Source organism: Corvus hawaiiensis, chromosome 4 (assembly GCF_020740725.1).
Source record: "Corvus hawaiiensis isolate bCorHaw1 chromosome 4, bCorHaw1.pri.cur, whole genome shotgun sequence".
In the NCBI taxonomy this organism is placed as follows: Eukaryota; Metazoa; Chordata; class Aves; order Passeriformes; family Corvidae; genus Corvus; species Corvus hawaiiensis.
The window spans coordinates 79,228,642-79,245,002 of NC_063216.1; the positions used below are offsets into that span (position 1 = coordinate 79,228,642).

Below are 16,361 nucleotides of genomic sequence, written 5' to 3' on the forward strand. Positions count from 1 at the left end.
TCCCTGGAGCAGCTCCTTTTCCCACCCATCCATGACAATTCCCTCGGATCCCACATCTCTTCCAGCCGGCTTTGTTTGCTCCAGGCTTTTTTTTTCCTCAAGGAATTCCGTGTCTGAATTCCAGCTTTTCTCATTCCCATTTCCCATTTGCCCTGGACACACAACCGGAGCTTCCAAGAGAATCCTTGGAGCGCTTTAATCCCTCCTTAACATTCCGGCTGTGGCCCAAAATCCTTCCTGAACTCCCACTGCTGGTTTCCAGGTGGGATCTTCCCTCCCCATCCGAAATGTCCCTGTTTATCCCAACTTCCAGCCCTTTGGAATTTCCACATCCGTAGGGAAGTTTGCCCTCTTTGCCATCAGCCAAAGGAGCGCCAGGAATTCCCAGCAATTCCTGGGGTTTTTTTCCTGCTGCTGTCGGATTTAGGGAATGAGATCAATAGTGGGAATTCCCTCCGTGGGCGTTTCCAGGTGGGATCCGCAGGTTTGGATTTGTGCAGGAACAATTCCAGGTTTCCAGGTGGTGTTTGGAGTCAAATCCCATCTCTGGCAGTGTCCAAGGCCGGGCTGGAGGGGGCTTGGAGCAACCTGGGGTAGGGAAAGGTGTCCATGGAGAATATCCTGGGAATGTTGGGGGAAAAATCCAGGGAATGTTGGGGAAAAATCCGGGGAATGTTGGGGAAAAAATCCGGGGAATGTTGGGAGAACAATCCTGGGAATGTTGGGGAAAAGATCCTGGAACCGTTGGGCAAATGGTCCTGGAAATTCTGAGCAAAGGATCCTGGGAATGTTGGGGAATAATCCTGAGAATGTTGGGAGAATAATCCTGGGAATGTGGGGGGAAAAATCCGGGAAATGTTGGGGAAAAAATCCAGGGAATGTTGGGAGAACAATCCTGGGAATGTTGGGCAAAAAATCCTGGAACCGTTGGGCAAATGGTCCTGGAAGTTCTGAGCAAAGGATCCTGGGAATGTTGGGGAATAATCCTGAGAATGTTGGGAGAATAATCCTGGGAATGTGGGGGGAAAAATCCGGGAAATGTTGGGAAAAAAATCCTGGGAATGTTGGGGAAAAAATCCAGGGAATGTTGGGGAAAAAATCCTGGAACCGTTGGGCAAATGGTCCTGGAAATTCTGAGCAAAGGATCCTGGGAATGTTGGGGAAGCCCCGGGGCTGAAGTCGGATCCCAGCTGGAGATCAGCCCGCGGCCACCGGCAGCTCTGGGTGGCTCCTGGTGCCACCACCCCGATGCCACCACCCCGATGCCACCTTGACACCACCACTCTGGTACCACCACCTTGATGCCACCTCATCGATGCCACCACCCTGATGCCACCTCCCTGACACCACCTTGCTGATGCCACCACCCTGATGCCACCTTGACGCCGGCTCCCTGATGCCACCTTCTCGATGCCACCACCCTGATGTCACCTCCCCAGTGCCACCACCCAGATGCCACCTCCCTGACACCACTGGCCTGATGCCACCTCCCTGATGCCACTTCACTGACGCCACCTCCTCAGTGCCACCTCCTCGATGGCACCGCCCTGATGCCACCACTGTGACACCACCTCCCCGATGCCACCTCCTCAATGCCACCACCCTGATGCCACCTTGACACCAGCTCCTCAACGCCACCTCCCAGATGCCACCACCCCGATGCCACCACCCCGATGCCACCACTCTGATGCCAGCGCCCTGATGCCACCACCCTGATGTCACCTCCCCAGTGCCACCACCCTGATGCCACCTCCCCGATGCCATCTCCCAGATGCCACCTCCCTGACACCACTGGTCTGATGCCACCTCCCCGATGCCACCGCCCTGACGTCACCACTGTGATGCCACCTCCTCAATGCCACCTCCCCGATGCCACCACTCCAATGCCACCGCCCTGATGCCACCGCCCTGATGCCACTGCCCTGATGCCACCACTCTGATGCCACCACTCTGATGCCACCTCCCCGATGCCACCACTTTGATGCCACCACTCTGATGCCACCACTCCGATGCCACCACTCCGATGCCACTGCCCTGATGCCACCGCCCTGATGCCACTGCCCTGATGCCACCACTCTGATGCCACCACTCTGATGCCACCACTCCGATGCCACCACTCTGATGCCACCACTCCGATGCCACCTCCCCGATGCCACCACTCCAATGCCACTGCCCTGATGCCACCACTCCGATGCCACCACTCTGATGCCACCTCCCCGATGCCACCACGGCCACCGGGGCTGTGTCACTGCCCGGCTCCGGTGGCACATTCTGGGCCGCGTTCCCAGGCTGGCTCCATCCCGGGATTCCCACGTGCTGCGTTTTTTTGGGAATGCGGATGCGGAATAACCGGGAATCAACGGCACTTCCCACACAAACGTCCCTGGGTTCGGCATCGGCCACATCCGTCCTTCCCAGGGAATGGAATTGGGAATTCCGCCGAATTCCAAGGAAATCGGACTTGGGAATGGTTTTGCTCCTGGGAGTCTCTGCGTCCTGCGGCTCTGAGGGCTCCTTCCCGAGTGGATCCCGCCGGGAAGATCCAGCACGGTGGGATCATGTCCTGGGAAAGAGGGGGCAGAAATCCTGGGGAAAAGGATCAGAAATGCTGGAAAATGAGTCCAAAATCCTGGGAAAGAGGGGGAAGAAATGCTGGAAAATGAGTCCAAAATCCCGGGAAACAGGGTCAGAAATTCTGGGAAAAAAGATCAGAAATCCTGGAAAGAGGCATCAGGAATCCTGGAAAAGATGGGTCAGAAATGCTGGGAAACGGGGCTGAAATCCTGGGAAAGGAGTCAAAAATCCTGGGAAAGAGGGATCAGAAATCTGGGAAAGAAGGGTCAGGAATGCTGGGGAGTGGGGCTGAAATCCTGGGAAAGAGGGATCAGGAATGCTGGAAAGAGGGATCAGAAATCCGGGAGAAGATGGGTCAGGAATGCTGGAAATGGGGCAGAAATGCTGGAAAATGAGTCAAAAATCCTGGAAACGGATCAGAAATCCTGGGAAAGAGGGGTCAAAAATCCTGGGAAACGGGGGGCAGAAATTCTGGGAAAAAAGATCAGAAATCCTGGAAAGAGGCGTCAGAAATCCTGGAAAAAAGGATCAGCAATCCGGGAGAAGATGGGTCAGAAATGCTGGAAAATGCGTCAAAAATCCTGGGAAAGAGGGATCAGAAATCCTGGGGAAAAAAATGATCAGAAATCCTGGAAAAGATGGGTTGGGAATGCTGGGAAATGGGGCTGAAATCCTGGGAAAGAGGGCTCAGGAATGCTGGGAAAAAGAATCAGAAATCCTGGAACCTGAGTCAAAAATCCTGGGAAAGAGGGGGCAGAAATCCTGGGAAACAGGGATCAGAAATTCTGGGAAAGAGGGGCCAAAAATCCTGGAAAAGAGGGCTCAGGAACGGCTTTTGATCATTCCGGAAGGGTTGTCCCACTTTGGGATTCGGGATCGTTCCCAAATCCTTTGATGGACAGGCCGGGGAGGCTCCTGCTGATCCCAAAGATTTTCTGGGAGCATCCAGCAGGAAAACGGCTCCATGGAAAAAGCCCTGGAGGCTCCTGGATGGAGCCGGAGCTGGGTCCAAGTGCGGGGCAGGAGAATCCCGGGATAATCCAGGAATGGGATCCCTACGGAATGCTGGGAGCGGTGCTGGGTTCTTTGGGATAAGGAAAAGATGGAGAGATTCCGGAGAAAGACCTGGAATGATGGAGGGAGGAGGAAAATCTGGGAGCTGGGATTGCTCATCCCGGAGAAGGGAAAGCTCCGGGAATGTTCTTCCAGAGGAATTCCGTCCGGGTGTTCCATGGATATGGAGCTGCGTGTGGGAATTCAGGGATTTTCCTGAACTCTCTGGAAATTCAGGAATTTCCTCACATTTTCTGCGGGAATTCAGGGATTTTCCCAAATTCTGTGTGGAAATTCAGGAATTTTCTCTCATTTTCTGCAGGAATTCAGGGATTTTCCCAAATTCTGTGTGGAAATTTGGGCATTTTCTCTCATTTCCTGCAGGAATTCAGGGATTTTCCCAAATTCTGTGTGGAAATTTGGGAATTTTCTCTCATTTTTTGCGGGAATTCAGGGATTTTCCCGAATTCTCGAGGCTGTTCCCTGTTTTTCCCTGGCAGCAGATCCCAAATCCCACCTGGCTGCCCCCTCCTGCCATGGAATTCTGGAGGGAAAAGGTCCCTCCTGATCCTCCTTTTTCCCAGGATGAGCCCCCCCGCTTCCTTCCAGCTGCTCTTCCCAGGATTTTGGCTCCTTTCCCCGGGAAAGAGAGCTCAGAAATCCCGGAAAACGGGGTCAGAAATGCTGGGAAGGAGGAGTCAGAAATTCTGGGAATTCTGGGAATTCCCAAGGGAAGCGTTCTTTGAACCAATCCTGGAATCCTCCAGCTGGAATTCACTTCCGATCATTCCCATGAAATCCCATCAAAATGGAAATATCCCGGATTTTTTGGGGATTGTTGGACGCGTTGGAAGCGATTTTTGGGAATATCGTGGTCCGTTCATGCACCTGGGATGGGAATTCTCTGGAGGGTGTGCAGGGATTTATCCCAAGTTTATTCCCGAGGAAGTTTTTCCATCCTGGAACCAGACAATTCCCGATGGAAGCAGCACCAGGGTGCCCAAATCCACCCGGATGGATTCCATGGGCTGGAATTCCCTGGAAGCCGATGTGGAATCCCATCAATCCCACCTCCGATTCCAACGGGATGGGAGAGATCCAGGACAAAAAAATTCCATGGGAAGCAAAACCGTGGGTGGGAGGAAGGGCTGCTGCTCCTTCCCAGAATTCCCTTTTCCTTCGGAATCCCGTGGGAATCCTGGTGGGAGGATGCTGGCACTGAGCACGGACAAATCTCGGATCCGACGGGAATTTTGGGAATCTCCTGGGCTGCTTAATCCTCGCGCTTGGTTTTATCCCTCATTCCGGCTGCTGCTCCGGAATCCGGCCGGGATGAGCTCCGGATTCACGGATCGGGCCTGGAGCCTCCTGGTGTGGGCCGATAAAGGGGATGCAGGAAAAGCTCCGCTGGAAAAATGCCCAGGAATTTGCTCCCATGGAAAACATCCCCGCGGAGCCGGGCAGCTTTGCTCGTGGAATTTTTTGCTCAGGGAATTTTTTGCTCACGGAATTTTGTCCCCATGGAATTTTTTCCCCATGGAAAGGGCGCTCGGGCCTTGGCAGGGGCTGCCCAGGGAGGTTTGGAGTGCCCATCCCTGCAGGTGTCCAAGGAATTCCTGGAATTCCACTCGAGGCTCAGGGCTGGGATCGGGCCCGGCTTGGACTCGGTGCCCTTGGAATGGTTTTCCAAGCTCAGGAATTCTGGGATTCAGGAGGAAAGCTGCTGGGGGGTGCTGGGTGCTGCAGGTGGCGCTGGGTGGGGCACGGGTGGCGCTGGCACCGGGGTCGCGGTGTCTCGGCGCCCTCGCCGCACTCGGGGATGCTCCAAGCAAACATTCCCGCAATTCCCACAATTCCCCCATTCCCAGAACTTCCTCATTCCCGCCATTCCTGCCATTCCCGCAATTCCCGCCATTCCCGCAATTCCCCCATTCCCAGAACTTCCTCATTCCCGCAATCCCTGCATTCCCACCATTCCCGCCATTCCCACCATTCCCACCATTCCCACCATTCCCACCATTCCCGCCATTCCCGCAATTCCCACAATTCCCCCATTCCCAGAACTTCCTCATTCCCGCAATCCCTGCATTCCCACCATTCCCACCATTCCCACCATTCCCACCATTCCCACCATTCCCACCATTCCCGCATTCCCACCATTCCCACAATTCCCGCAATTTCCCCATTCCCTGAACTTCCTCATTCCCGCAATTCCCCTCAGTCTCCAGTCCCGCATTCCCGCCATTCCCGCCATTCCCCCATTCCCGCAATTCCCGCAATTCCCCCATTCCCACCATTCCCGCAATTCCCACCATTCCCAGAGGATGGCAATTCCAGGAAAGGCTTTCCGATGGGAACCTTGTGTCACCTCTGTGGCGGTTTTGGGGTCCCCATTCCTGCTTTTCCCGTGGTTTCCATGTGCCGGGATCCACTGGAACGGTCCCATCCCAAGGAATTCCATCCGAATTCCATCCCTTTCCCGGCTCTCCGAGGAGCCGGGATGCAGGAGGGGACAGCTCTGTCCCCACCGTGTCACCCTGGGGGGACAAAGATGGAATTGGGGAGGAAAAAGATGGAATTGGGGAGGAAAAAGATGGAATTGGGGAGGGGAAAGATGGAATTGGGAGGGGAAAGATGGAATTAGGGGGGCAAATATGGGGCAGGGGGGCAAAGAGCGGCCACAGGGGCAGCAGGAGGGACCCCGAGGCTGCGGCCACGCCGGGGGCGGCGCTGGGAGGGGCGGGGGCTGCGGGACCCCCGGGCCGGGCATTGGCACCGCGGGCATCCCAAACCGGGAATGGGAACCAGGGACCCTTCAGGGACCAGGCATTGGCACCGCGGGCATCCCAAACCGGGAATGGGAACCAGGGACCCTTCAGGGACCAGGCATTGGCACCGCGGGCATCCCAAACCGGGAATGGGAACCAGGGACCCTTCAGGGACCAGGCATTGGCACCGCGGGCATCCCAAACCGGGAATGGGAACCAGGGACCCCCAGGGACCAGGCATTGGCACCGCGGGCATCCCAAACCGGGAATGGGAACCAGGGACCCTTCAGGGACCGGGCATTGGCACCGCGGGCATCCCAAACCCGGAATGGGAACTGGGGAGCATTCCCGCTCCCTCTCCCGCACCCATTTCCTCTCCCTCTCCCGCACCCATTTCCTCTCCCTCTCCCATTCTCTCTCCTGCACCCATTCCCGCTCCCTCTCCCATTCCCTCTCCCGCACCCATTCCCGCTCCCTCTCCCGCTCCCGTTCCCTCTCCCATTCCCTCTCCCGCTCCCATTCCCTCTCCCTCTCCCATTCTCTCTCCCGCACCCATTCCCGCTCCCTCTCCCGCACCCATTCCCTCTCCCTCACCCTCTCCCATTCCCGCTCCCTCTCCCGCTCCCATTCCCTCTCCCATTCCCTCTCCCGCACCCATTCCCTCTCCCTCTCCCATTCTCTCTCCCGCACCCATTCCCTCTCCCATTCCCTCTCCCGCTCCCTCTCCCTCTCCCATTCCCGCTCCCTCTCCCATTCCCTCTCCCTCTCCCATTCCCGCTCCCATTCCCTCTCCCGCACCCATTCCCTCTCCCGCTCCCTCTCCCGCTCCCATTCCCGCTCCCATTCCCTCTCCCGCGCCCATTCCCGCCCCGGGGCAGCGCGGGCAGCGGCCGCCAGGGGGCGGCGCCGGCAGCGGGAGCAGCCCCGGGAGCGGCCCCGGCAGCGCCATCGGGGTCGGGGCCGCGCCGGCAGCGGGGGCGGCGGCGGCGGCGGCGGCGGCGGCGGCGGCGGAGCGGGGGCGGGGGCGGCCGGTCCAGCTCCGTCCCCGCCCGCCGGGGGAGGAGCCGCGGGCTCCGGCCCCACCTGCCCCGGGCCATGGTGCGCCGGAGGGAGCGGAGCGGAGCTCGGGGCGGGCGGCGCCGAGGCGCCATGGAGCCGGCGGTGGCGGGCGGCGGCCGCCCCGCAGCCGGTGCCGCTCCAACCTCCGCCGCTGCCCGCGCCCGGGCGGCGCCGCCGGGGCCGCGCTGAGCCCCGCGGGGATCCCCCCCAAGCCCCCGCCGCCGCCCCGGCCATGGCGCAGCCCGCGGGGCGCGGCGGGGCGAGCCGCGAGCTGCCGGGCATCAGCACCGTAACCTACGTGTTCGTTTACAGCCCCGCCGGCCCCGCCGGGCCCCCCGCCGGCCCCGGTGCGGAACCCGCGCCCCACGCCGCGCCCGCCCCGCTGCGCGGGCCCAAGCGGAAGCTTTACAGCGCCGTGCCCGGCCGCAAGTTCATCGTGGTGAAGAGCTACGCGCCGCAGGGCGACGGCGAGATCCAGCTCAACCGCGGCGAGGCCGTCAAGGGTGAGTGGGGACAGCGGGATGGACAGCGGGATGGACAGCGGGATGGACAGCGGGAGGGACACCGGGAGGGACACCGGGAGGGACACCCGGAGGGAGCGGCCGAGGAGGGCGGGAGGAGTCCCGGCTGCTGCCCCGCGGCCCGCGCTGGATGCGGCACTGGCGGAGCTGCGCTGGGATGGGGGGAGCGGGCGGCTGTGGGGTGAAGGGTTTGGGGTGGCCACGATGGTCCCCAGCCCACCTGTGGGGCGGCGGTGCCTCGGGATGCCCTGCGCAGGTGTGGGGTTGAAGCTTTGTGGGGTCCCCAGCACACCACCTGTGGGGCTGAAGCGCTGTGGGGTCTCCAGCCTGGCTGCAGGGCTGCAGCTTTTTGGGGGTGTCCGGTTTGGTTGTGGGGCTGCAGCTTTTTTGGGGTGTCTGGTTTGGTTGTGGGGCTGCAGCTTTTGGGGGTGTCCGGTTCGGTTGTGGGGCTGCAGCTTTTTGAGGGTGTCCGGTTCGGTTGTGGGGCTGCAGCTTTTTTGGAGTGTCCGGTTTGGTTGTGGGGCTGCAGCTTTTTGGGGGTGTCCGGTTTGGTTGTGGGGCTGCAGCTTTTGGGGTGTCCTGTTTGGTTGTGGGGCTGCAGCTTTTGGGGTCTCCAGCTCAGCTGTGGGGCTAAAACACCGTGGGGTCTCCAGCCTGGTTGTGGGGCTGTGGTGTCTTGGGGTGTCCGCTCCACCTGTGGGTTCTCCAGTCTGGTTGTGGGGCTGCAGCTTTTTGGGGTCCCCAGCTCAGCTGTGGGGCTGCAGCTCTGTGGGGTCCCCTGGTTGGTTTTGGGGCTGCAGCTCTGTGGGGTCCCCTGGTTGGTTTTGGGGCTGCAGCTCTGTGGGGTCTCCAACTCAGCTGTGGGGCTGCAGCTTTTTGGGGTCCCCTGCCCACCTCTGGGATTCCCAGCCTGGTTATGGGGCGGCAGCTTTGTGGGGTGCCCGGTTCTGTTGTGGGGCTGCAGTTCCATGGGGTCCCCAGCCCCCCTGTGGGGCTGCGGTGCCTTGGGGTTCCCAGCCTGGCTGTGGGGTCCCCAGTTCGGTTGTGGGGTTGCGGCTTTGTGGGATTCCCAGCCTGGCTGTGGGGTTGCAGTGTCTGGCCCCGTTGTGGGGCTGCAGTGCTTTGGGGTGTCCGGTTTGGTTATGGGGTTGCAGCTCTGTGGGGTGTCCAGCCCACCTGTGGGGCTGCAGCTTTTTGGGGTCTCCAGCTCAGCTGTGGGGCTGCAGCTCTGTGGGGTCCCCAGCCTGGTTTTGGGGCTGCAGCTCTGTGGGGTCTCCAACTCAGTTGTGGGGCTGCAGCTTTTTGGGGTCCGCAGCCTGGCTGTGGGGTCCCCCAGGTCGGTTGTGGGGTTGCAGCTTTGTGGGATTCCCAGCCTGGCTGTGGGGTTGCAGTGTCTTGGGGTCTCCAGCTCGGCTGTGGGGCTGCAGGGCTGTGGGGTTTCCATCCCAGTTTTGGGGTTGCAGGACTTTGGGGTTTCCATCCCTGTTGTGGGGCTGCAGGGTTTTGGGGTCCCCAGCTCTTTTGTGGGGTCCCCAGCCCGGTTTTGGGGCTGCAGGGCTGTGGGGTCCCCAGCTCTTTTGTGGGGTCCCCAGCCCGGTTTTGGGGCTGCAGGGCTGTGGGCTCCCCAGCCTGGTTCTGGGGCTGCAGGGTTTTGGGGTCCCCAGCTCTTTTGTGGGGTCCCCAGCCCGATTTTGGGGCTGAAGCACTGTGGGCTCCCCAAGTTGGGTGTGGGGCTTTGGGGTCCCCAGCTCTTTTGTGGGGTCCCCAGCCTGGTTTTGGGGCCGCAGCTCTGTGGGGTCCCCAGCCTGGTTCTGGGGCTGCAGGGTTTTGGGGTCTCCAGCTCTTTTGTGGGGTCCCCAGCCCGGTTTTGGGGCTGTAGCTTTTGGGGTCTTCAGCCTGGTTATGGGGCTGCAGAGCTGGGGGCTCCCCAGCTCTTCTGTGGGGCTGTAGGATTTTGGGGCTCCCCAGCTCTTTTGTGGGATCCCCAGCCTGGTTTTGGGGCCTCAGCTCTGTGGGGGTCCCCAGGTTGGTTGTGGGGCTTTGGGCTCCCCACCCCTTTTGTGGGGCCGCCGATCCCGGCCGGCTCCGGCTCCGGCTCCCTTCCCATTCCCGGCTCTCCCATTCCCGGCTCTCCCATTCCCGGCTTTCCCATTCCCGGCCGTGGCCTCGTGTCCTTGTCCCCCCCCCCCCCCCTCCCCCACCTCGTGCCCATCCCGCTCCCCTCCTCCTCCGGTGCTTCCCAAATCCCATTCCCAATCCCAAAGCTCCCGTTTTCCATCCCCCCTCACCCTGCGAGAGCATTCCCGGCGCGGCTTTTCCAGGCGCGGCTTCCAGAGCTTTTCATGGATAACGGCGGCGCTGCCGTTGCCTTGGGCTGGGAATTCTTAGGGAAGGTTGGAATTCCAGCTCCCGGCTTCCAGGGGGAAGGAAAAGCTTCCCTGCCAGCCGGAGAATTCCGTAGTTTGGGGTTTTTTTCTCCCGGAAAGTTTCGGGAGCTTCTCCTCCTCTCCCTCCTCCGCGATTTTTTTTGCGGATTCCTGGCACGACGCGGGGCTGGAGCCTCTGGAATGACGGGAAAGGGAGACGGGGAATATTCCCAGCCTGGAATTGCTGCTCCAGCATCCTCCGGCGGCTCCAACATTCCCGCTGCCGTTCCCATGGATTTGTTTTCCCTCCGGAGAGTGGGAGGCGCCTGCGAAGGGCCTGGGGTGAGGAATTCCATGGATGCGCTTGGAATTCCAGGGGTTTCATTTGGGATCTCAGCATGGGATGGACATTGCTGGGATGCAGCTGTGGGATTCCAGGATCCGGGAAGGATCCCTGCCATCCCAAATGCTTTTCCCGCTGTTTTCCCGGTGTTTTCCCTCCCCCTGTTCCTAGTTTTTCCCTCGTGCTGCCATGGAGTGGGTGGTCCTGGAGCCGCTGCCACAAAATCCTTGGGATTCACTTATTCATCCCCAAAATTCCTTGGCATGTGATCTCCAGGGAAAAAGCAACTTGTGGGAAGAGGGGGGAGGAGGAGGAGGCTGTGGAGTGACCCCTCGGAGCAGGAATCGCTTCCCACTGGATCATTCCCGGTGTTTTGGGAGGATGGAGGAGTTCAAAGTGAATCCTTTCCCGCATGGAATCGCTCCAGGAGGCTGATTAATGGCTTTTTTTGGGAATCTTGGCAGCTCCTGGCTGTGCTGGAACGCCGGGATGAGCCGAGGCGCCGCTGCTTTGTCATGTTCCATGGATTCCTGGGGCCTCGGGAAGCGGGGAAGGGCTGATTCCAGCCGGGAATAGCGGCTGGGGGAGGGGAAATCCCGGATCGAGCCCGAGCCCCGAGCTCGGGGGGGTCCGGAAAAGTTGGGAGAGGCTGGAATTGCAGGAATTCCGGCCGAGGGGAGTCTCCAGGATCCTGGAATGATGGGAGAGACGATGGAGATTCCTGGGAATGGGAATGTTGGGGGTGGAAGGTCCTGGAAGGGAAAAGGTGGAGCTGTGGGCAAAGTGGGATGTGGGAATGGAAGGAATTGCTGGATTGGGATGGGAGGCTGGAATTGCAGGAATTCTGGCCAAGGGACAGCCTGGGAATCTCCAGGAACCGGGAATGTTGTGGGAGAGATGATGGAGATTCCTGGGAATGGGAATGTTGGGGGTGGAAGGTCCTGGAAGGGAAAAGGTAGAGCTGGAAGGGTGGGAGATGGGAATTGCAGGAATTCCTGGATGAGGATGGGAGGCTGGGCCAGGCTGGGAATTCTGCATGGAATGAGCTCTTGGAGAGATCCCGAGGGAAAATCCTGTCCGGAGCTGAGTCCATGGGAAGGAATTCCAGAGGGAAGAGCAGGAAAAGGCCGGGAAGAGGAGGTGGGGGTGGGAAACCGGGATGAGGGGAGGAAGGCCTTCCCGGTCATTCCCGGGATCCAGGAAAAACCTGGATGATCCCAGATGGATGAGGTTGGAATGGCGGAATATCCGGGAATTTTTCTCTTGGGAATGGGAGGGAAGAGGGATTTGGGGTGCCCTTGGATGTGGGGAGGGATCTGGGGAAGCTGCTGGAGGAGGAAAACCAGGAATTCTTGGAAGTTCGCCCGTTTGGAGCTGCCATTCCATGGAGGAAGCAAAGAAACTCCTGGGAATGTTCTCCTGAACTCCGGGATCTCCGGGATGGAATTGGAGGAGCGGGAGCTGCTCTGGGCTGGATTTCCTTGGGAATTTCCAGGAATATTCCAGGCAGGAATTTCCAGGAGCTTTCCATGGAATCCTGGCTCCCACCTGGAGCTGCCATTACCTGTTGGAATCAAATTCCTGGGAATGTTCTCCCGAACTTTGGGATTGCAGGAAGGATTTGGAGGAGCAGGAGATTCCCTGTGCAGGTTTTCCTTGGGAATTCCTGGGAGCTTTTCCTTGGGAATTCCCGGGAGCTTTTAATCCAACCCTGGCTCCCACCTGGAGCTGCCATTCCCTGTTGGAATCAAATTCCTGGGAATGTTCTCCCGAACTTTGAGATCTCAGGGCTGGAATTGGAGCAGCAGGAGCTGCTTTTCCTGTGGAATTCCCAGGATTTTCCGGTTGGGTTTTCCAGTGAAAATTCCAGCACCGTCCTGAAACTTTGGAATGCCAAAGGCGAGACTCAATCCAGTTCTTTTTATGGAAAAGAATTCCAGCAGAGGAGAGGCTGCCCTTGATCCGCTCGTGCCGGATCATGAGGGAGGAAATGAGATGGGAGAACCGAGAGCCTCCGGCACGGAAATTCCAAGGGCACCGGGAAAAATCCTTCCCAGGCACAGCAGGGAGGGAAAATCCAGCCTGGAAACCTGGGAAAAATCAGGAATGCTGGGTTTGGAGTCTCATTTCTCGGCCCTTTGGGATGAGGAGGAGTTTTCCTCTCCGTGGGCACATTCCCAGCTGCTCCCAGGAAACAAAGGGAAAGTTGGGAATTCTGTGGCGCTGGATTTGTGGAATTCTTGTTGGAGCAGCTGGAGGTTGCTGGGATAGATGGATTGGTTTGTCAGGGAATAATTCCGGATTCTGGGATTCCTCTCTCCACCTTCAGACCCCTTTTCCGGCTGCAATTCCCATGGGAATGCAGGTCTGGAACCTTCCAGATCCCAGGATTCCTCTTTCCACAGGATCCTCCTCAGGAGGCTCCGGGGGCACCTTCGGGATGGGCTTTGAGGTCCTTCCCAGCCAAAGCAGCCCGGGCTCCTGGAATTCGGGAATCCTTGCCCACGGAATGCCGGCAGTGCCTCGGGAAGGGCCCGCGAGCCCCCCCGGGCTGGGCAGGGGCTGCCAGGGATCCGTGCAGGGAGAGGCCGGGAAAAGCGGGATCTGGCCCGGGATCGGGGCCGCGGGAGCTTTGCCGGGAGCCGGGCAGGGATCGGGAACGGCCTCGTGGCTCTGCACAGCTCCTGCCCGGAGGCAGCGGGGATCGGGATCTGCTGTGGGAATGAGGCCGGGAAAAGAGGGAACGGCCTCGGGCTGCGCCGGGGGAGGGGCAGGGGCAGATCTGGGAATTTCCCCATGGAAAGGGCGCTCAGGCCTTGGAACTGCCCGGGGAGGTTTGGAGTCGCCATCCCTGGAGGTGTCCAAGGAATTCCGGGATGTGGCTCTCTGGGCTGGGATCGGGCCCGGCTTGGACTCGGTGACCTTGGAATTCTTTCCCCACCTCAATAACTCCGTGATGATTTGGAGAAGGGACGTTCCAAGGTCATCTCATCCCTATCCATGAGATCATTCCCATGCCATTCCATGGCAGGGACACCTCCCACTGTGCCAGGCTGCTCCAGCCCCAATGTCCAGCCTGGCCTTGGCCACTGCCAGGGATCCAGGGGCAGCCCCAGCTGCTCTGGGCACCCTGGGCCAGGGCCTGCCCACCCTCCCAGCCAGCAATTCCCAATTCCCAATCTCCCATCCAGCCCTGCCCTCTGGCACTGGGAAGCCATTCCCTGGCTCCTGGCCCTCCATGCCTTGGCCCCAGTCCCTCTGCAGCTCTCCTGGAGCCCCTTTAGGCCCTGCAAGGGGCTCGCAGCTCTCCCTGGATCCTTCCCTTCTCCAGGGCAACATTCCCAGCTCTCCCAGCTTTTCCTCCCAGCTCCATCCCTTGAATCCTCCCGGAGCCTCCTCTGGATTCACTCCGACAGCTCCACGTCCTTCCCGGGATCCTTCCCGATCCCAGATTTCCCTTTTTAGCCGCATTTCCCTGGATCCGTTCATTCCAGAGCTTCTCCGTGGCTACTCCAGGGCTCGGAATTCCTGGGGAAGTTTTGCCTTCATCCCAAGGTCAGGAATTTCTCCTCCTCCTCCTGGTTTTTCCTCTGGGAAGGTCATTTGGGAAGAAGCCAGGACGCCGCTGGTTCCTGGTTGGAAAATTATCCAAGCCCTTGGCGATGCCATCTGTCCCCACTCCGCCTTTTCCCGGGCTCAATTCCTTCATTTCAGGTCAGGCCGGGATTTTTCCATTGGGATTGGACGGATTTCGGGTCAACGGGAAAAGTTCCGCGGAATTTCAGCTTTGAACTTCCCGAAATCCCAATTTCCTGCCTGGAAATCCAAGGAAAAATTTGGGATTTAGGGATGATTTGGTGGGATGGCCTCAGGATTTTTGTGGGAAAAAGGGTTGGAATTGTGGCTGCTCCATCCCTGGAATTGTCCAAGGCCAGCTTGGAGCGAGCTGGGAATGTGGCAATGGGTAGGGATCGGAATGGGACGATCCTCAAGGTCCTTCCCAGCCAAACCATCCCAGAATTCCATGAATTCTCGTGTCCCTTTGCCTCCGCTTCCCATTCCAGTGGAGGGATCTTGCTCGGGATTAAAAAATTCCCAACTTTTTCCGTGCTTTGCTTTTCCTGCAGCGTCGAGTTTTGCCGGGAAGATCCCTCTTCCCAAATTTCCACATCCGCAGGGAAGCTCGGAAGTGTTGGGAGCTCCTCGGTCCCAATCCGACTGTTTCCTGCAGCATTCCCGGATTTTTCATTCCCTACTTCCCTGGTTTTAATGGAATTTCTTCCTTGTTTGGAGAAGACCGAGAATTCCCACGGCAAACTCGGCCGGGATCCATTGGAGTCATCCCAGAGTTTCTGAAATTCCCGAGAAAAGGAGACTTTTTAAAAAGGAGTGGATAAAAAACCATCGGAAAATGATGGAAATCTCCAGGATGAGGGGGGGTGATTCCGGAATATTCCCATTTGTCCCTGGAATCTGGGAGAAAAGCTGGGAATTCCCATCAGTTATCCCTGGAGAAATCCTGGAGATAAGAGAGGGAGATCCCAGCAAAACTGGGATTTTTGGGACGGAATTCCCACATTTCCTGTGCTTTTCCCTCCGTTTTTTGGGACACAATTCCCACATTTCCTGCTCTTTTCTCTCCATTTTTTGGGACACAATTCCCACATTTCCTGCTTGTTTCCCTCCGTTCCTTGGGAACAGAATTCCCACATTTCCTGCTCTTTTCCCTCCTTTTTGGGAACAGAATTCCCACATTTCCTGCTCTTTTCTCTCCATTTTTTGGGACACAATTCCCACATTTCCTGCTTGTTTCCCTCCGTTCCTTGGGAACAGAATTCCCACATTTCCTGCTCTTTTCCCTCCATTTCTTGGGAACAGAATTCCCACATTTCCTGCTCTTTTCTCTCCATTTTTTGGGAACGGAATTCCCACATTTCCCGCTCTTTTCCCTCCATTTCTTGGGAACAGAATTCCCACATTTCCTGCTTTTCTCCCTCCATTTTTTGGGACACAATTCCCACATTTCCTGCTTGTTTCCCTCCGTTCCTTGGGAACAGAATTCCCACATTTCCTGCTCTTTTCCCTCCATTTCTTGGGACAGAATTCCCACATTTCCTGCTTGTATCCCAAGCCTGGCCTTGGATTGTGGCCTCAGCTCCGGAGCTGGATCCAAATCCGGCAGAATTTCCCAATTCCCGAGGTTTTGCTGGGATTTCCACGTTGATCCCGATGGATTTTCCTCGGCTCCCGGTTTTGGATGGATCCTTTCCTTTGGAATGGGATCCGTTTTCCCACTCGGAGGAGCGGCGGCCTCGGCCTTGGCACCAAAATCCTTCCTTTAAATCATTCCCAGAGCTGGAATTGGGAGCAAAGAGAGGATTTTCCCTGGAATTCTCAGGAAGAGCCTCCATTATCAACCCGATCTGGGATGCCTGGGATCATTCCCTGGATCTTTTCAGGAATCAGAGCCTCAACATTCGGGATCAGGAGCAGGGAATACAGAAACCTTCGATTTGGGAGTGAAATTCCCAGATTTTGCCAAATTAACAGAATTCCCGCTTTTTTGGGGTTTTAAATCTGAAGGAATCATTTCGGTGCTCCGGCATTTCCCGGCGCTTTTCCCAGGATTTGGCGCTCGAGCGTTGCTTTTCTCCATCCTCCGGAAAAATCTCCTTCC

The 16,361-nt window shown here is 58.2% G+C and overlaps 1 protein-coding gene across 1 annotated transcript in view; it reads left to right on the plus strand.

The window, feature by feature from the left end:
* SHANK3 (SH3 and multiple ankyrin repeat domains 3) overlaps positions 1 to 16,361 on the plus strand; it is a 200,030-nt gene that overhangs the window by 80,210 nt on the left and 103,459 nt on the right. Inside the window, exon 12 of the mRNA XM_048301897.1 lies at positions 7,767 to 7,957. Coding sequence (XP_048157854.1) covers positions 7,767 to 7,957 — 191 coding nt within the window. The remainder of the gene's footprint in view (positions 1 to 7,766; positions 7,958 to 16,361) is intronic.